General features: G+C 45.6%; 3 protein-coding genes across 4 annotated transcripts; 2 read left to right on the top strand and 1 right to left on the bottom strand.

Moving 5' to 3' along the window:
- The first annotated feature begins 17 nt into the window (after positions 1-17).
- Positions 18-1,659, top strand: pmf1 (polyamine modulated factor 1). The gene is made up of 5 exons (XM_076159488.1): positions 18-296; positions 519-624; positions 750-850; positions 940-1,135; positions 1,497-1,659. Exons 1-5 carry the CDS (start codon positions 70-72, stop codon positions 1,560-1,562), a joined length of 696 nt encoding a protein of 231 aa, XP_076015603.1. The 5' UTR covers positions 18-69; the 3' UTR covers positions 1,563-1,659.
- A 94-nt stretch (positions 1,660-1,753) lies between these two features.
- On the top strand, positions 1,754-4,500 carry LOC143007961 (mediator of RNA polymerase II transcription subunit 19-A-like). 2 transcript variants are annotated; one of them, XR_012964536.1, is made up of 7 exons: positions 1,754-2,103; positions 2,780-2,902; positions 2,995-3,128; positions 3,290-3,386; positions 3,475-3,569; positions 3,897-4,208; positions 4,317-4,500. XR_012964536.1 is itself a non-coding variant. In XM_076159484.1 (6 exons), exons 1-6 carry the CDS (start codon positions 1,884-1,886, stop codon positions 3,960-3,962), a joined length of 735 nt encoding a protein of 244 aa, XP_076015599.1. In that variant the 5' UTR covers positions 1,754-1,883; the 3' UTR covers positions 3,963-4,500. The 2 variants fall into 2 exon arrangements, 1 of the variants encoding a protein (XP_076015599.1); XM_076159484.1 differs by having other exon boundaries at positions 3,897-4,500.
- Positions 4,501-4,544: 44 nt separating this feature from the next.
- slc43a1a (solute carrier family 43 member 1a) lies at positions 4,545-19,675 on the bottom strand. Its single transcript, XM_076159455.1, has 15 exons — positions 19,429-19,675; positions 15,701-15,861; positions 14,979-15,171; positions 14,144-14,199; positions 13,907-13,983; positions 8,879-8,971; positions 8,615-8,748; positions 8,350-8,468; positions 8,079-8,225; positions 7,954-7,989; positions 7,712-7,847; positions 7,493-7,622; positions 7,310-7,383; positions 7,082-7,205; positions 4,545-6,875 (listed from the first exon to the last, which is right to left on the bottom strand). Exons 2-15 carry the CDS (start codon positions 15,855-15,857, stop codon positions 6,687-6,689), a joined length of 1,665 nt encoding a protein of 554 aa, XP_076015570.1. The 5' UTR covers positions 15,858-15,861; positions 19,429-19,675; the 3' UTR covers positions 4,545-6,686.
- Positions 19,676-20,198: the final 523 nt, after the last annotated feature.

Raw genomic sequence — 20,198 nt, 5'->3', positions numbered from 1 at the left:
GAGTTTTTGGCCTCCGCGGCTCGCCGTAGTTTTGGCGGGTGTTGCAAAACGTAAACAGTGTCCTAGGAAATGGAGCAAAGCGGAGTAACGACAACAAAAGACGGCACGGATAATATGTCAAGTAAGGAACCAAGTGAAGAGCAGAGTGGAGAAACTACGGGAGAAGTTTCGTCTCAGATGTCCAATCCTAAAGCAGTTAGGAAGCCGTCCGAAGAGGGCGAAGCTCGGTGGAGCAGGCTGAAGCTCTTCAACAAAGTCATGCAGAAGAGCCTGGAGAAGTTCATGGACCACGTAAGGTAATGTTGTGCCAAATGACCAAAACACTGTGTGTGTGTGTGTGTGTGTGTGTGTGTTATAGATGTTCCCATATCTCTTTACCATTAATCAGTTAGTTGTTTAGTCTGTAAAATGCTCATATTTGAAAAGCGGAACCCCTTTAATGTGGGTTCATAATGGACGAAGATGAACTGATTATTACATTTTTGTTGATCACTGTCAGCTAACTGTCCGTTTTGTAGTTTTAACAGATTTGCCAGCACTTTCCGTCCACTGTACAAGCAGAACCCACAGATGATGGAAAGCATTCACAAGCAGTTCATAGAAGAGCTACAAAACAGCATAAAGGTGGGCAGCAAGTTACACACAGCAGGCATGCAAAGAAGTGGTGAATGGGAGAGTATTGCTTCCATGTGTGTTGTCATCAATGCATTTATTTATTTAAGATGTGTGTGTCTGCATCGTCTTTGCAGGAGGACATCAGCAGACTGATTGAGGAAGGCCGGTTAGAGTGCAAGCTGAATGAACTGGATAAACTGGAGAGTGCTGCCAAAAACAATCCCGAACCTGCATGGTCTGTAAAATAACTATACCTATTAGTTACTAGTTATTTGTCCCTTCTTTAATAAATTCAAAGCTACTTATTTGACATTTTTCCTCCAGGCGGCCCAGTGGAGTCCCTGAGCAGGACCTTTGCGCCTTTTTGATGCCCTACTATCAAAAGCAAGAGGCCTACCTACGACTGCAGCTGAAGAAGATCCAAGCAGAAAATGCAGCCCTGGCACAGAATGTTCAGAGCGGCAGAGAGAGTATTACTCAGAGTGAAAATCTCATTTCAACCGCTGTTGATGAGTGGAAGGTGAGAGGGAGAGAAGGACACCAAAGATCAGTTGAGGACTGGTGCTATGAGAGAAGATAAATAGCCAAATATAATATTCAGATATTTCTTTTCGAGCTAATTATCAATGTAGATATTCAAGTATATTTTAGAAGTTTTGATGAAGGATTCATTATTGCCTTTAGTATTGTGTTAATTAATTCATCTGTCGAGGGTCCAAAGTGATGTCTTCAGATTTCTACAATAATACATTACAGAAAAGCAGCAACTTCTCACAGTTGAGAGGCTGTGACCAGTATTTGACCATTTTTACTATTTAAAAGAGGTATTAAGATGTTCTTTTTTTGTGGTAACAGTGTTGTGTTTGTGTGTCCCTCTTTAGGCCTCAGTGACACAGTATGAAGGAATGACGTCTCCTCTCTGCCCTGCTAATATCTTTGACGTGTGACCTTCAAGTTATTTGCTTTAAACTAACTTAACATCGTTTTTTTTGGCATTTATTTTCTTTTAAACACAATAAAATCGGCTTCATGAAAGCAAACATGTCGGTATCTTGAACCCGTGTATCCCTATATATGTGTCGTTACGGTGTTTTTTTTCTGTGTGTGCGTGCATACGTGCAGTTACGGTATGTGGGCCAGGAAAATAATGCCACAAAGAAGCGCAGAGCGGAGCAGCTGACGCTCGAAACATCACCCGGATACCTACACGCCAGACGTTTATAAAGACGCTTTGCTACTTCTTAATAAATGTTATACACGCGGTAGATATGACGGAAATGTTTTCAACTCTCTTTGGGCAAAATGAAGCTCAGGGACCGCCGGGCTCGTCGTCTCTGGGTTTCGGACCGGGAAAACCCACGCCGCCTCTGCCGCAAAATCAAGTCGCCATGCCGGGTCAGATGCCACCGCAGCTCGGGGATGAAGGGCCTGCTCTGCGGAAGCCCGGAGCCATGAATGAGCCGTTCTATCTCCTGCGGGAGCTGCCCGGTACAATGGCACCTTCATAGCTACTGTTAGCTTCGTGTTGTGTCTCTTAATATCATATCGTATTGTGAGTTTAGTGCTAGAAAAAGCTGCCTCCACTGTGCGAAGAGTTAACGTTAGCCATTGAGATTAAGCTTGACCGTTTACTGTGAAAAGAAAGTTAAATGTTTACGACTATTTACAGACTGTCATGTTGCCAGTAAAACTATCTGGAAGACAGAAATGTAAACTTTCAATCTAGTTTTCAGTGTCGTGGTAGTCACACTGCTGTTGTGATTCATGTGAGCGGCGAAATCACAGGAGGAGATAGAAGAATAACAACGACTATAATAATAAAAATTGTACATAGGTTTAGGATATTAAGTCAAACGGTGAGCTTAACATGATGGTTACTAGCTTTCATTTGGACTTACAGCGTCTAAAACACCCAAGAGTTTCAATTTACAACTAAGTGAAACTGACTAAAGTGAGGTTGTTCATGTTTGTGAAATGACTACAATTACTAATCAATTATAAAAGTTGACAATTCATTTAAAAGGAAAAAGTTATTGATTTGAAATGCCCAAGAATAACAATCACGAGTTTAGAAATGCTTAATTAGGGACAATGGTGCTGTTATGATAGTTACGATGATGATGATGGATTACATGTATGTTTTTCTGAATGTGTGTGTGTTTAGTGGGGAACGAGTTAACCGGCAACACCAACCTCATCACTCACTACAACCTGGAACACGCCTACAACAAATTCTGTGGAAAGAAGGTGAAGGAGAAACTCAGCAACTTTCTCCCAGAGTTACCAGGTGGGTGATGTGGAGTCTCGGTAATAGTATGAACTTTGGAAACTTAAGAATTCATGCCCATCCTAACCTGCCCTGTCTCCTCCTTGATGCAGGTATGATTGACTGTCTCGGCACTCAGGACGGCAGCTCGTTGCGTTCTCTCATCGATAAACCACCAGTGTGCGGGAACTCTTTCAGCCCTCTGACCGGCGCTTTGCTCACAGGCTTCAGACTACACACAGGACCGGTACAGACTGGACACACACACACACACACACACACTGCATACTGCATACTGCATACTGTGATTTGGCAGATGAGCACCCAAATGTTGAATGGAGCTCCTTTAATGCCTTAGTGTTCCCTTCTGTCCCATGCTTATATGCTTGTTTGTGATTCTTGTCCCAGCTCCCAGAACAAGACAGACTGATGCACATACAGCCTCCAAAGAAGAAGAGCAAACACAAGCACAAACACCATCGACCGCAAGATCCTTTACCACAAGGTAAACGCACACTACACACACACAAATTACACGCGTGTAGTTTTATTTTCCAACAGGCCACTGACCTCACAGCGTTCTGATGTTACAGAGACCCCGTCAGACTCTGATCCCAAGAAGAAGAAGAAGAAGAGGGATGACGATCCCGACCGCAAGAAGAAGAAGAAAGACAAGAAAAAGAAGAAGGTAGGCTCGACAAAAGTGACGTTTACAGATCAGATGGCGTAGTTTCCTGTCACAGTGTGTCCTGCATGCTGCATCATCGTAAGGACTCATTTCTGTTGCGTCATTGATTGCTTAAAATTGACTTTAAATGCATCAGATAATTGATACTATATGTAGATGCAGGTCGTATCGGCCCAAGTGTGTGTGTGTCCATACACATGTGTCCATAATGCTTATGGATTGTTCCGTAGTATCACCTGCTCATTGTGCACTCACACACAGAGCCCCTTTGTCATCCTTCAGACAAAATTAACTCAGTTGTGGTTTGTTGTTATTGTTTCCCTGCAGAACCGCCACAGTCCGGACCATCCTGGCCTCACTGGATCACAACCCAACAGCAACAGCCTCAGATAGAAAGGAGCCCACTGTGTGCATGCCTGTTTCAGAGTGTGTGTGTTTTGTAAGTGAAGACGTGTGTGTGTGCGCGCGCTTGTGTGTGTGTATGCGTAAGCGCGTGTTTTACAGAGAATTGTATTATGGAAAATATGCCACCACAACAGTATGAATCAAATGATGTAAAGGTTTATATGGTGTGTGTGTGTGTGTGTGTGTGTGTGTGTGTGTGTGTGTGTGTGTGTGTGTGTGTGTGTGTGTGTGTGTGTGTGTGTGTGTGTGTGTGTGTGTGTGTGTGTGTGTGTGTGTGTGTGTGTGTGTGTGTGTGTGTGTGTGTGTGTGTGTGTGTGTGTGTGTGTGTGTGAGTGAAAGAAGCAATGCATAGTGGATGTGATGAAACGAGAGAAGTGTGTAAGGCAGAAATGAGCTGTTATGGAAGAATGAGCTGCCTCCGTATGCGTGCGTGTGTGTGTGTGTTCTGTACGTCCCTTTTCCATTTTGTTGTGATATCTTTTGACCATAATATCAAATCCAAATAAACTTTGGTTATTATCTTTACTTCTTCTGTGTCAAACAACAACAAACAACAAAATACCCTTGGCACAAAGTTTAATTCATAAGTTTATTTGTTTCAAATACACATGGTTTGTATACATGTATGTATCAGAGGCAGGGAATAAAGGCATTCATTTAGCGAGACACACCAAAGCTGCAACCCCAAAGGTAAACAGAATGGTTCTGTTTGACTGTAGATGGTGCACAAAGTGAGGGTGGACAAATACAACAGTCATGCATGCATTTACAGCAGTTCACTGTAAACCACATCTGTGTTTGTGGAGTGTATCAAACCAGAAATGATGTTGCCTGAGTTGTTGGTACTTTGGATGCAAATACATAAAATTGTAAAACTTAAACCAAAGAGGAAAAACTGCTACGAAAAGAAAAAAAAAGACTGACGTGACACTAACACAAACTGCAGCTTCATGTATGACCTTTTGACCTTTGGGTTGTGTCGACAGAAACTCCAAACATTTGGATCAAAGTGGTATTCACTGTAACATTTTGTCCACCTCCTGAGGAAAAGGGGCTGTGTTATGCACCAGCTGTACAGCCTCCAGACACTGCTTTGGTTTACCAGGGAAAGACATTTGGCACACACACGCACGCGTCTCCTCTACACGCCGCAGAGCCAAGAGGGCAGCGAAGGTAGCGTGTTATCTCTCCTCGGTGTAATGATTCAACACGTTTGAAGGCGTTCAGATATGAGGAAGACCTAGCAGGCAAGAAATGCATAGAGAACAAAAAGGTGCACTGGGTGTGTCTGCACTGAAAACAAGCCGGACGCAAAACTGATTTCATAAATCCAGATGCAGGTCTGGAGTAGAGAGATTCAAAGCACAGATCGGTTCAGCTGAATGCTTTTTCAAAAGGCTAGAATAACGGGGTTCGATGGTTGTGGCTCCATTACAAAAAACGTATGTAACCATAACCAAATGAGCCTCAACACACACTTTCAGCAGCACATCTTAACAATACACAGATCCAGATATACTGTAGTAAATCAAGCAGAAGATGCATTAGAATATGAGACACACCTCAGTTTACAGACACAATTTTACCGGAGTTCTTCATCTCCAAAATCAAAACACAAAAAAAAAAAAAAAAGGCAGAAGCAGTATACACAGGAAATCATTGGAGGAGCATTTATAATTAGCACACTACAAAATATATTTTGCTGATATAGACACAAATGCTTCCCTTTTTTTAAAACGCTACTAAACCTAGAGTACAATAAAAAAAATACTTAAATACATTTTCTACACACACTAGTTCATTTCTGTGCATAAAGCAGTACATTGTGGTAACACTGACACACACACCATGTATCTCAGTAAAAAAAAAAAACATATTTTTCCTTGTAGGTTTCCTATATATAAAAATTCCAGAAATGTGAAGGTTGAATTGCCTCTAAACAGTGACAAACGCACAAGGAGGAAATAATGCACTGATGACCTTTGCTCCTGGTGGATATTACGCAATCCCCCACGTTCGTCTGTCAAAGACTACACGGACAGAAACGGTAGTCGGGTTGCAGAGAGACAATACAAAACTGGACGGAAGAGGTAGTTATGGTGTCTCTACAACCAGCCTATGAGTGTGTGTGAATGTGTGTGTGTGTGAGAGAGACATCAAAAACCCAAAGCAGGAACTATTGTTTTAAAGCCTTTTGTCGTGTTTCATTCTTTCTATGTTTTGGCTTTGGGACAGAGGTGAAAGTCGGAACGGCACAACATGAATTACACACACTTTGAAAGGCAAAATTGAAATGAATGCGTAACTTTCCTAACATGTTCAAGCTGTTCTTTGGTGTTAGCAAGAATTATAACGATTGAACGATAGTATTTCAAGTACCATGGTAACCACGGTCAGACGCAAAGGCCCTACCGAAGGTTGTGTGTGCGTGTGTCTTTGCGCGTGCTTATGAGTGAAATCTATGGCTTTGAATCATGCTAATTATGCTATATAAGATCAGACAAAATAAATAAAATCAAAATAAACAGCAGAACACGGTGATGACGCCCCGGCGCCTTATAATCAGAGTCAATACAAAAACAGGAGACGCTCTTTGCTCTGTTTTAGAAATGGAAAAAAACGTCAGAACCAGGTATACATGACAAAGCCGGTGGTGATTGTGAAGGCACATTAGAAAAATAAATCTCACGACTCGCGCGATCCTCAGACGTCTCAGGCCTCCACGGCGCCGTTGCTGTGCTTGTGGCCGTTGGCGTCTGTGTGGTTGAGCGCCTGCATCTCCTGGCGGGCGGCCAATTTCTCTCTCCCCTCCTTTTCCCTAAACAGTTGTCTGCGGTGGTAGAAGAGGTAACCGGGCAGAAAGAAGCCGGACAACGAGAGGATCAGCAGGCCCACGTTGATCTAAAGGGAGAATTCACCACAGGGATGTAGAGTCAGACAAGGAGACAGAAGTCAGGACCCCCAGGTTCTTGAGACCCATGGTGTCAGCTGTCCTGAGGAGACTTGTGAGGGTTTTCCGCTGAAATCTGACTGGAATGTTGAGTTGTGTTGTGACGCATGGTGCAGGCCTGTGCGGAGGCGAGCGACAGACGGTCGTGCTTACTCACCCAGTGGGGGTCTCCTTTCAAAGGTTCAAGCATGGCGTCGAAGAGCGGCTGCTGCAGCAGAGCGACCACAGCGCTGATCATGGACTGGAGGCCTGTCAGGGTCCCAAAGTGGTTGGACGGGTAGCTGTGGGCGATACTGCTGGTTACCAAGGGGTTTAGGGTTTCTTACACCAAAGGAGACTGACAACGAGTGATCTTTGATAGCTGTACTATCCCGGCAATACTCACACAGCAGCATAAAGGCCTCCACAACACGAGTGGATGAAGCCACGGACCATAGTGTGAAGGATGAAGGTTAAGATCTGACAGAGATAAAAGAGGGAATGAGCAAGAGATTTAATGGAGTGTTGCTGAATTTAAGCTTTGTTTCCTTGTTCTCTGGCTGATATATTAAGTGTGTGTGTGTTTTACCTGTAGAGGCAGGCTGTTAATGAGGCCGCAGCATCCGAAGGCGATCAGCAGCACGTTAGTGAGAATAAAGGCCCACATGGCGTTGGTGACTTTCTGGATCTTGCGGTCTCTTGTTGGCCCAGCGGACGTCCTGATGGAGGGACAAACGGGAGCGTGAGAACATTACTGAGACCTGATCGCTCCCACCACACAGCTCAGACCCTCAGACAGTGCCTGTACCTCTGCTCAATGCCTGCAGCCAAGCTCTTCTCATCTACACACTCCTTCATCTTCCAGTCCATAATGTAACCGATCAGAGGACACGTGACCAGGCAGAGCAGCTGCAGCGTGCCGAAGATGGACGAGTAGAAGCTCACTGAGGGAGGGAAACATGAACATAAGGTTGGACTCCATGCGATCTATCGTCTGTATTAGTTCCATTCAGTCTTAGATATTTGCGGCCACGTCGTGTTTCTGCTCACCTGTTTCTGCTGCTTCAGCAGCCAGATCTTCAGATGCTGAGGGGAACAAAACACAAAGCCGTGTCAGGAACTCCTCAGTGTGTCTGAATACAGAAGACATAACACCTGACAGTTTGGACACTCACGGTGTGGGTTGCCCTGGGTAATCATGAATTCCAGCATCTTGTTCATTGCCCCCATGAAGAAGATGATCCTTAACTGAGACATCCCCATGGTAACCAGACTCCAGAGGAAGATGGGGGAGAACACTGACTGACGGAAGGGAACAGAACCTAACAGAGGGGGAGAGACAAGTTAGACGTGTGTGGTGTGTGTGGTTTGTGTGTGTGTGTGTGTGTGTGAGTGTGTGTGTGTGTGTGTGTGTGTTTGTGTGTGTGTGTGTGTGTGTGCACTCACTAGATGTAGGTACAGAAAGTTTCTCTGTGGAAAGTTGGACGTCTCCGTTTTTGTGGCTCAGTCTGTCTCCCACAGCCTTCTCCTCAGATCCAGGGGCCTCTTTCAGTGTTAGCATCTTACTGTTACACACACACACACACACACACACACACACACACAATGGGATTGATGTAGAAAGGTTGATGTAAACTTCTGTATTTGCCACAGCCACAATGCTTCCTCTCTGCCTTGGTGACACTGCGATCAGTCTGGCATCTACACACACCTGTAGTCGACCTCATCCGGTGTTGGGAAACCCTCTGTAGGCCAGTTAACGAAACAGTTGAGGAAGACGAGAGCGGCGAGACCTGCCCACATCCACATGATCACCTGGAAAGACACGCCGGCCTCGTACACCAGCTGGGAGGGAGAGACAGGAGGAGAGAGGGAGCGAGGAAAGTTTGTTAGTCTAAGAACCACAAACGACCCCAAAATGAGCCACTAAATAAATATGATTTTACCCATGGCATTGTAAGAATTGTCTGTTTACCTTGACTCCGGGGAAGGTGACAGCAGAGGAGGCGTAGGAGCCGATCATCAGAGACATGATGGTGGAGCTCAGAGCGCCGAACATATTGGGGAGCTGCAGCGGGGGGAGAAGGAAAATCAGCAACAGATTTAAACCTTAATCACAATCTAATTAAATTAAAAAAAAGTTAAAATACATCAAGCATGTAGAGTAAAACCCTTCAGTGAGTCATATCGGACACCAGAGGGCAGAGTGGTGCTCTGACAGAGGACACATGCCCTCTGTGAACTGTTGTGGCAACAGTCTGCACTAAGCAACACTTCACACACACCCCTCCCCTTCTCCTTCTCCTTCCTGCAAGGTAGCCTCATTAAAAACACATTACTTTCCATGTCATGAGGGAACAAGAAACAAAGCCATGACCCACTTTGGGTCCTGACCCCATGGCTCAGCTACAGCCTGAGATAGACGCTGACACACATTTACGCTCATTACTTTCTTGCCATTTCCAGCAATTCTTCGGGTTTGGATTAAAATGAAGGGAGCCGATGGAGTAACTTCATCAGACACCTCAAGACACACATGTGAAAGCCGGGGCACGGGCAGCGGGCAGCGGGCACCAGGCGCTGAGCACGACGTATATTCCGCTGCCGACCTATTTACTGTAGTAAGAAGCTTAGCTAACATAACAATGACCAACTGTGCTGCCAAAACACTCCTTTGATTAGACTTTTAAATGGGTCAATCATGATTAAAAAATCACATGTGAGGGATTTTTGGTGCTGCACGACAAAAGACCACCGTGACTTTACAAACTTAAAAGTCAGGGTTTGGCGGAATAGCGACTCTCCACATCCACACACTGAGGCTGGAGTCTGGTTAAGGTTCAACAAAATCACCTCACACATCAAATAATGCAGCATGTTATTATATATTCTGATAGATAATCTTTTCATTTGACACCATTAATCTCTACATTGCTGCACACAGACCTGCTGCGGTTGCAATTAAAAATCAAATTCCATGAGAGGTCTGAGCCCCGGGACACAGCGGGGTGAGACTTTATATGTGTGTGTGTGAAAATGGTGTGTAGGTGCTTGTGTGACATTTTATATATGTATGTATGTGTGCGTGTGTGTCTTGTGGCCTAGGAGATGTTCAGGACATGACGATGGCAAGAGGCGAGCAGGCGTGGGGTCACTTAGGAGGGGTGGGGGGCACAACAATGAGGGATGGCAGGTAAACAGGAAAAAAAGCTTTCCTGACGACGTTCCCGGAAGAGAGTCGGAGTGTCTGCGCGAGACAGGAAAAACACTCCTCCCCATTCAGCGCTTCTGAGAAATCAAAATAGTTCACAGCCCGTCCATGAGATCTACGGCCTGGACTCTCTGGCTGCGGAGACTTCTGGAACGTAGGCGAGAAGACCCTCTGAGCACACAGGCGGGTTTGCATCTCATACTAATGTTTAAGCAAAGATATTCCAGCCATGCGAGACGTCGGCGGACTGATGTTTGCTTTCATGCTGTAACGGTGGAGGGCTAGTCGTAGGAACATGTATGTGTACAAGTGTAGGATTTGTGTGTGAGGGGCGACAGCAAGAAAGACACATTGTGCGTGTGAGTTCTGGCACTTCCCATTAAAATACCCCATTTCACACACGGCCTTGTGGCCCACGTGCTGCATGCCAGCGCTGCCGGGAGGAAGTGGACGGGAACACGTGACCCGAGCGGAGGCACACAAGGGTCAAATGGTATCACAAAGTCACACACAATGTAGCTGGGGCTTCTCACTTGTCAGGGCGGATCAGCAGAGGTTCTGCTCCTGCTGGGCTCGCTCACTTGGGTGTTGTCAGACTTCGGCTTTGAGTTTAATTAGTTTAATCGCCGAGGGAAGCGGGACCGGCCAGTGACTTAATGAGCCCTGAGAGAGGTGGAGGTGGCGTGCGGGGAGAGAGAGAGAGAGAGAGAGAGAGAGAGAGAGAAAGTTAAATAAAAGAGGGGGCGAGCGAGGGCGAGACGGACGGAAAAGAGAGGGAAGATAAAAGTTTGACTGATCTCTTCCACCAACAGCTGCAGGTCTTTTGGTCTCTGTGGATCTCAGCGGGCGACACTAAGCCACAGCTGATTAACGCCGGCTTCTTCTCTCTACCTCGCCTGTCTGCCGCCCTTTGTCTCCATCCGTTACAGCGTGCAACAACACAGGTCGGACCCCCGTCCCTCAGAGGGGGCTGACACGGCCCTCTGCTCCAGCTGAGCCGGACTAAAGTTGACTTATATAACCACCCGAGCCGGTGGGTGTCCGGGGCGCAAGATGGCGGTGGATCACATGTTATCAATCTGTGAGTGAGGCGTTGAAACTTTCTCTGGAACTCTCATATTCCTGCCCTCTATCCATCTCTTGTCCCTTTCACGTGAGTGGGACGCTGTCTTCCTCCCCCTTGCCAAAGCCGTCAGAGGCCAAATCTATTTCTGACAGCGCGAACGTAGGAAGCTGTGTCCCTCGTGCCGCCTCGGTCCCCTTGAGTCGGGTGAAACACAAGAGCACTCGTACATATTTAACACGTCGCCACCTGTGGGTAAATATGCAGAGACGTGGAAAACCTTGGGAGGTCACACCCGTCTGACAAACACACACAAAGGGCCTGTTTGGTTTCAGCTAAAGTCTCCGACCTTCAAGTTACACAGCTTAATCAGCAGAATAGAAGCGTGTAGGTTCCAGCTCCTCCTCTTCTTCTTCACACGGAGCTGCTGACTCCGGCTCCATAAACTTCCACACCGTCTAAGAACCTGTCACGGGAAGCTCCGGCGTCTCAATCAAAGCTCTCCCTCATTCCCATTATTTTCTTCTCTTTCCTGTGAGACTCTTTCATTCATAATTTTTCCGCCCCTGGTTCTTTGGATTAAACCCAGTAACCTTCTGGTCACAAGCCTGCCGCTCCAACCTTCAGGCTCCTGCTGAGGCGAGTTGGGCTCAACCACGGAGGAATTTAGATTCTGCCTGCAGTGGAACTTGACTATGAAGTAACTGACTGAACAAAGTGCCACAGTTATGATGATTCATCAGCAGGAATAACTTCACTCACTATCTTTCACTGACATTTGAAAGTTTCCCAAGAACAGCTTGCTTAAGGCACATCCTTGATCACAATACAATGTGTGTGTGTGTGTGTGTGTGTGTGTGTGTGTGTGTGTGTGCGCGCGTGTGCGTGTGTCCTCATACTTGTGCCACGCTGTCATCCACTCTTCCGCACAGAGTTCAGTCAAGGCTGGGAAACCCAAGTACAGAGAGCGGGAGAGATGCCAGAGGTAAACAAAGAGCTGAAGGGAGTAAATGATTTCCTTATTAAGTGATCACAGCCATCAGTCTTGTGTTGACTTGTATCGATGATTCATAGATGAAAGATCACCGTGTGTGTGTGTGTGTGTGTGTGATGATGGTGAAGATGCCTGTGCTCGTCTTCTACACACACAGCTATGAGCCCTTCAGGGGTAAGGTCAGGGGGTTTCCACGGGGGTCATCCGTACATATTCACCTTTGACCTTTCATAATCGTGACATCTGTTTTATGTTCTGGGTTCCTGTGTGTACATAACCATTTACACACATTGGTACATCCACATGTGTGCACAGTCATGCAGAGTTGAAAAGCGTTTACATTGATTTTCCCTTTTTCCCCCCTTTTTTTTTTGGGTGGGGGGCCGACTGCTGTTGAGAAAGCAGGGAGAGAGGAAGAAAGGAAAGAGAGAGAGGGAGACAGAGAGAGAGAGAGAGAGAGAGAGAGAGAGAGAGAGAGAGGGGGAGAGAGGAAGAAAGGAAAAAGGGAGAGAGAGGGAGACAGAGAGAGAGAGAGAGGGGGAGAGAGAGAGAGAGGAAGAAAGGAAAGAGGGATAGAGAAAGAGAGAGGCAGAGAGGAAGAAAGGAAAGGGAGAGAGAGGGAGACAGAGAGAAACAGAGAGAGACAGAGAGAGAGAGAGAGAGGGAGAGAGAGGGGGGGAACAGAGAGAGGAAGAAAGGAAAGAGGGAGAGAGAAAGAGAGAGGGAAGGAGGAAGAAAGAAAGAGGGAGAGATGGGAGTGAGATCAAGTGTGTTTTGAGTAGAGGTGAGTGGGCAGAGCTTTAACAGGGGGTGTGTGGTGAGCAGCAGGACGTTATTGGCCGAACAAATGGGAGACCTTCCATCTGGGGCCAAGTCATGTGCACCTCCAGATGGAAACACTGACACACGCGCGCACACACACACACACACATACACTCACCCTGTCCCATTACAATGCATCAACCTAAATACTTCACAGGACATAGAGGTGGCAGCGAACATAAAACACGGCTGACAAAAAAGGCACCAGCTGACACATCACACGCTAAAACACATGCTGGACCTGCGTGTAAACAAACACCACTTTCCAGTCGCACACTGTTTCCTTAGCTGAGACAAATAAAGGCTCGACCCAAGCAGCATCTCAGCTACCAAAAAAACGTTCCAGGAAAGGAACCCGGAGTTTGGAAGCTTCTCAGAATATTGATGATGTAATGATGTAACTGTAATGAGCACTTTTATGTTTTGGGGCTTTTCCGTTTGGAAACCGTGAGCCACAGACTTAGACTTTCCCGCCTGCATTACCTCGTGTCTGTCAGATCCCAAACTGTGCTTTTGTTTCTCCTACAACATTTTGGTGTCGGGTGTCGTTTATGTTTACTTGTACAGTTTCACAGTCAAACCAAACACCTGTTAAATGTCATAACTGAAGGAGGTTTGCATTATCTGAGGTTTCTCTACTCTATCCTCCAGATCAAATCCAACTAAGCTGGATATAAGATGCTGACTTTGAACACTGTTAAGGATTAATTAATTAATTTAGGTGTTGCCAATCCTGTTGGCAGCACCACACCCACCAAACAAAGAGACACAAGAAGAAGAAGCCAATTCATAACCTGGACCAATAACTATTATGACTGTTGATGCCTCCAGACAAAGTGTCCTTGATACTTTGCGTGATCAACCACGAGATCACACTAAGCTGATAGTTTGCTGGCATTTGTGCTTCTCTCACCGTGAGGGAGGTGAAGGTTAAGCAGATGCCTCCGAAGCCGTTCAGGGAGAGGGCGAGGAAGATGAGAGCTGACAGCGCTGCGGAGAGGAGAGGGGAGGAGGACAGAGGGGTTAGACAGATGTCTGAGGGTGTGGGTCTATAGATTGTACTTATGTCATAACCCGGCAGGCCTTTCGAGGAATGAATTACATAACTTTGCTTGAAGTGTTCAGTATTTCTTTGTGTGTCTCTACCTACCAGCAGGGTTGTAAGCAGACGACGCCATTAAAACACAGGAAAGGCCGAAACATGAACTGCAAAAGGGAAAAAAGGACATTTTAATCTCTTGCAAAGAATCACAGTATGTTTGAATGTCACTTCATAATTGCTGAACACTTCTACAATTCCCCCGTTACTGTGTCAGACGTGATCACAGTGAATGAGCTTTACATTGAAATGCAGCAGCAGCAAAAACTGTTGGTTTGGTTTATAAGAGGAAAACTGTCATTGGTTGCAACTGCCAGAGCCGTCAAACATATGCAGCTCCAGATAACTTAGCACCACTTTTATCAGCTTCGTTCTCGGTATCTAGCAAAGGTATTGATGTTTCATAGTTGCTGTGGGTGTGTGTGTGTGTGTGTGGGGTGGGACACTTTCACTGTCACTAATACAGTGTGTATTAGGACAGTGAAAGTGTGATGGGTTGGTACATGTGATGAGACATTTGTACTACGAGGACATGCTTCTATACACGTTGCCTATTAACACACACACTCTTACTGGTACAACTACTTACACACACACACACACACAACACACATGCCCACACACATGCCCCACCCTACATTCATTCACTGCACAAACACAAATGCCCTCCTCCAGCGTGGGGAATGTGATCTATCGAGTTTTAAACTAGTTTCAGGATTGAATAGTAATGTGTGCGGTTTCCACTTCTCACTTTCCCAACACAAAGAGAGTCCAGCTCATATCTATTTATAAGATTATTTCACCTACTACAATCAACTTTCAGGGTTAAATAAGTCCTAATATACACAGACATGGACATTCTGACTGTATTCCCTCAAACCATTACCTGCCCACCAGACGAATGGGCCGTGGCCCAAACCTGTCCATCAGGATCCCGAGGGGGAGGGTGGTGGCACTGAGCAAGAACGAGCCAATGGTAAAGCCCATATTCAACATCTTCTCCTGGTCATTGCAGCTGAGCCACTCTTCCGCCTCACCGTCAGAGGTGTTGCCCAAAGACCTTACCACTGAGTCATTTCCTACAAAGGTGTCGGAGAGTGAAAGAAAGAGAGGTGTGAGAATGAAGAATGCACCGGACCAAGTGAAGGAATGGAGATAAGGAACAGGACAGACATTCCTGTTGTCTCTACCCAGTTGTTCTACCTCTATTCTGTCTTCTCCCCCCCATTAGAACTTTCCCAGCTGTGTTTCTGTTGTAAGGGACAAGGATACATAGTGACAGTATCAGTATCAATGCTGGAACATCAGTATTAGACCTTTGACCATATTTTGAAATATGCGCCAGGTTAAATTGGGAGCAAGCCACTGCAAACAGACAGAATGACGATAATGGCAGAGAGGTAACGTTTGCTGACGGGTTGCTTTATTTACCCCAGGCAGCACTTGCACCAATGAATCAGCGTACATGGGAGCCCTGTGGCGTGTGTGTGACTACAACACACAACACCTGGCACAAGCAGTGTACATAAACCAGATCCTGCCAAATGTTTTCCCCTGATGTTATTTGCTCACATATTGCATCATCTATGACGTCACTCCTGGTGTTACCTGTGCACAGGTGCGAGTAGAAGCCCTCCCTCTTGAGCATGATGAGCAGGGAGGCCCAGCCCAGGAGCACAGCGGAACACAGCAGGTTCTCTAACACCGCCGTCACGGCCATCCACCAGCGCCTCGCGTAGGCCTGGCGGAGACTGGGCGCCATCATGGTTCTGTAGAAGACAGGGGGAGACGAGGAAAGTTAGTAAAAAAAGGACGACATAGAGACGGTTTTCAGGATAAGGCTTAATTAAGTTATATGTTCTGCCTCTGAGTGATAATTCTCCACCGCTGTTTGACTCTGATTCTGTTCCATTCACAGGGGAAAAACTAAGTGGAGCTTCAACAAGAGCAACACAACTGCAGGATGAGACAGAGAGTTTCCCTCACATAGTCCCAAACAAGTCCTCATGTGACAGGGCCATTGTTTTGTAAATCCCAGTTGGGTACCTGACACCTCTCACTACATTGTCCTCAGTGACCCACCCATTGTCCCGTCAACACAGCAGCTATTTTACCCTTCATTTGGACTGAGAGTAAACAATGCAGAGCACAAGACAGGTCAGCTTTGTTATGGAGAACACTTCAGAAGCAGATTGTTCAAATGGAGGAAGACCCACAGGGGAGGGAAGTCTTCCATTCGCATTTTGACCATTTACATTTTTGGAATTTGCAGTAAAGTAAAAAGTGTTTTTCTTTAGGTCAAACAACAACAAATCTATAATCAGACCAGAACAGAACACAGCAGCCTCTGATTTGAGCTCGGGTGGCAAATGAGCCCAGTTGCAATCATCTTGACACTACACACACACATACACACACACAAAAGTCACTGTGACCTGACATGGGTGACAAACATAAATTTGCAGTCCACTCCACAATATGGGACTGGATTACAAACACGCAGAGTTCCCAATAAACACGAGGCACAACTGGAAGACACATAGACTGGAAACAATAAATCCAAAATTAAACAACAATTTCCTTGTTAACGACTAATCAGGAAGTCCGGAAAGGCAAAAGAGAAGCGGAGGCTACAGTCACGGCATCAGACAGGAAAAGCTCTCTGGTTCTTTATGAGGGCATCCACTTAAATCCAGTGTGCTGAATGGGAGAAATAAGATCTAACATGGCAGATTGAACATGTGTGTGTGTGTGTGTGTGTGTGTGTGTGTGTGTGTGTGTGTGGGTATGTGCTCATGAGACGTGTGTGTAATTGGATTATCTACAACACAGTGAGCGCCTTTGTCATGAAAAGAGTTTGGAGAGAGCGGATTGCTTTGTAAGTGACACCCCATGCTGGAGACACATTCAGCGCACACACGACTCCCCGGCACTCCACTACAAAGCAACAGAGCAGAAAGCACTCAGCTCTGCACAACGCACACAAAAAGAACACAAATTAAATCGATCACACCAGTATGAGACCATTTGTCAACGGTTGAACTGGCTCAATCGGGTGTCTAGAATTAGGTGAGAGTATGAATTGACGGCAGCAGGGTCAGGGTCGCTATTTTGTCTTTAGGTTTAAAGAGTTTTGACTCTATTCTAATGAGTCAAGCTGCCAACACCATGCATGCTGCTAACCCTTCCCATGTCCTCAATATGTTCTCTCAAATCCAACATGCTAAAAGAATGGATGACTTGTGCGTTTGTTAAAAACGGGTCCGAGCTCACATTGTGGAAGCAGACAGACTGACAAACTTGAGGCCTGTGGCTGCAGTCACATGCATTGGATTTCCTCGCTCGTATCAACACATGCGATAAACTCAAGCCCCAAACACGTGCATGGTAGTAAGATGTAAACAGTGCTGAACATGGATCAGGAGAGAGTTAAGATCATACAGGCGGTAATGTGCTGTGTATGTGCGTGGTATTGCTTGACGAAGCTCAGATTATATGGCAATGTTGGAATGATGCAGGACACACACACACCTACAAGTTCAATATGAAACTCTGATCTCTCCTCCTCTCCTGCACACATTCCTCCTGTCTTTCCCGCCTTATTTGTTCTTACCACGGCGGCCTCTGTGGCCTTTCCTCTCCTCAATGCCCAACACGTGATATGTCACAACTAAAGGCCCCATTAATAAAAGTGACGTGGGGAGGTTAACACACAACAAAGTCTGGCAACCTAGCAAGGACACGGGGAGACAAGCTTTTTTTGGGCTGGCAGGCATACGCGAGCCACTGTCACCACCCTGTGAAGTGTGTGTGTGTCTGTGTGTGATTGTGATCAAGTTTAAGTCTGCACAAGGTAGAGCCATATTAAGTAGACTGTTTCTTGCTCTTAGCAACTGAATGTTGACTGATGCAATAACTGCAGCGTGGCCATGTACAGCTTCAGTATTTACAGAGGTTATATTTAGGATGTACTTGTGATGAGAACAAACCATTCCAATCGCATCCCTGTTAATAATTGGGGTCCAATGCGTCATATCTGACCCATCACGTGTCCTGTTTTCTTTCAAGTCCGCTGTGTATCTGCTCCCATGCGGTCCTGCTCTTTTTTCCCCGCGGGGATGTTTGTGACCTTGACCAGGCGTGTTTACGGACCACTACAGGACTCAAAGCACCCGCGGACAAACTCTTTAAGCTCACATCACAACTTTCCAACTAAATAAACGCCACACCGTTGGATCCTCTTTTCCCCGAGGAGTCCAAAAACGCAACCCCTGAAGCTGCCTGGCCGGCCAACAGCTGCCTCTCCGCGGGCGTGACCTCAGCCCGGGCTCCGGTTACCGAACCAGCGGGGAGGCCTTTATAAGTCCACCGGACAGCGGCGTTCACTGCTGTCCCAAATATCGTAATATTTTATTTACACAAATGAACGACCTAACAACACTAAAAAACCTCCACACGCCTCTTTGTTATCCACCTTGGGATGACACCAAAAATGTAGAATTCAAGGAAGATGTGTAGAACACGTGCTAAAACATATTTACATGTAATTTCCTTCTATAACATTTTCAGGTACGTAATTACCAGTATAATGTCGGTCTTCTTTCCGTATCTCTTTAAAAGCCTTTCCAGGGGCAAGGGCTGCAAACCGGTTTGTGACTTATATGCAAAGCATCTGATACATTCTACGTGGAAATGTCTATGTGTAAGGGGCCTGTTAAACAAAACACGTGAAATAAAATTAAAAATAACAAACGTAACGTGTACTGCCGAGTTTCCGAGGTGTACGTGAATCCAACATCTGCCTACAACACATATTGGATCACCGCGCCTTAAAATAAGCAAGAGCTCAAAATAAACGATAGATTGATGAAAATAACACTGTATTTCTTATGAAGTAATTTGAATTGGCCAAATCTCACAATGACGCGATATTAAAACGAAATTGGGGGTTAAATGACGGAATAAAAGTCGTAGTGTGAACAGTGAGCGGTCACTTCCGAAACCAAGCCATCTGAGGTAAATCTTACTGACGCGCAAGCGTGTGTGTGGGTGTATGTGTGTGGTTTCTACGGAGCTTTTCACCTATATGAACACACACACACTTAATTCAGACATTTCCTCACAGACTCAGCTGTCCTGTAGCGGCTGGTCGCCTTTGTTTCCAGGCGCTAAGTTTACAGTCTCGTGCCACGTGTGTGTGTATGTGTGTGATGTGTGTGTAGCCGGTTGGTTCAACAGCTGTTTCATTCACTCTACACGTTATTACAACATACTTAACTTGAATTAACAAAAACAAATTGCGATTTAAGATCATTTTTAAAAACGGAGATACTTACTCGAGTTCCGTGTCTTCTAAAAAAACAAAAAATAAAAAAAAACAAGGAGGAAGTTGCTATGAAGGATTCTCTGCTCAGTAAGAGCAACGAATGAAATGGCTTCAACAGACGAGCTGTAATAGTTTTAAGTGCAGCGCCTGAGGAATTAGCAGCGTGGTATTCTGTTTCCAGGTGGCTCTTACTCTCTCGTGAAACTTTGGTGTATTCTTTCTTTTCTCTCCATTACAGGCTCCCCCTCCTGATTTGACGTGTAATGCCCTTCCTCTGACTCGGAAGCTCATTGGAGAGGGCTGGGGGAAGACCTCATGCCTCCAGCCTCACTCTCTGCCTCTTACCCACTGACTAAAGATGGCTGGAATTTTTTTCCCCCTCTAAAGTTCTTAAGTTTAATCTTTTCCAGAACTACTTCAAATAAACATCCCCGCCCGGTCTACACTGCAGATGGCAACTGTAAGACACTTCTTGTAATGTAACCAATTATGTAAAAGTAAAGACAAATAATATCATGCAATCTGTACAAAAATGTGAGAAGCCTGTCGAACCACTTTTAAACGCTTTAGTTTGACAATTTACAGGAAAAATCTACCTTTTATTGTATCAGCGTTTCCTTGTGTTTGGTGCCACAAAGTGCTGCTTTAGTACACTGACATCATACACCAGCCTCTTCAATTCGATTTACATGTCATATGGCAATAGTTATGGGAAAATGGGAATCTGATGTATTTCCCCCAAATCTTCACTTAAATTCCTAATGAGCAGTGAACAAGATT

The sequence above is a fragment of the Genypterus blacodes genome, unplaced genomic scaffold (genome assembly GCF_046128005.1).
Source record: "Genypterus blacodes isolate CSIRO-AG114 ecotype Tasmania unplaced genomic scaffold, CSIRO-AGI_Gbla_v1 ptg000098l_1, whole genome shotgun sequence".
Taxonomy (NCBI): domain Eukaryota; kingdom Metazoa; phylum Chordata; class Actinopteri; order Ophidiiformes; family Ophidiidae; genus Genypterus; species Genypterus blacodes.
The sequence above is the reverse complement of the archived record's forward strand: the minus strand, read 5'-3'. Positions and strand labels throughout refer to the sequence as shown.

Coding starts and splice junctions, on each gene's coding strand:
- pmf1 (XM_076159488.1), top strand. CDS start 70: ATGGAGCAAAGCGGAGTAACGACAACAAAAGACGGCACGGATAATATG. Junction 297..518: donor AAGTTCATGGACCACGTAAG/GTAATGTTGTGC, acceptor TCCGTTTTGTAG/TTTTAACAGATTTGCCAGCA. Junction 1,136..1,496: donor CCGCTGTTGATGAGTGGAAG/GTGAGAGGGAGA, acceptor GTCCCTCTTTAG/GCCTCAGTGACACAGTATGA.
- LOC143007961 (XM_076159484.1), top strand. CDS start 1,884: ATGACGGAAATGTTTTCAACTCTCTTTGGGCAAAATGAAGCTCAGGGA. Junction 3,129..3,289: donor TCAGACTACACACAGGACCG/GTACAGACTGGA, acceptor TTCTTGTCCCAG/CTCCCAGAACAAGACAGACT. Junction 3,387..3,474: donor GCAAGATCCTTTACCACAAG/GTAAACGCACAC, acceptor CTGATGTTACAG/AGACCCCGTCAGACTCTGAT.
- slc43a1a (XM_076159455.1), bottom strand. CDS start 15,857: ATGATGGCGCCCAGTCTCCGCCAGGCCTACGCGAGGCGCTGGTGGATG. Junction 15,172..15,700: donor CTACTCGCACCTGTGCACAG/GTAACACCAGGA, acceptor ACACCTTTGTAG/GAAATGACTCAGTGGTAAGG. Junction 8,972..13,906: donor TAACCTTCACCTCCCTCACG/GTGAGAGAAGCA, acceptor CCCCCGCTGCAG/CTCCCCAATATGTTCGGCGC.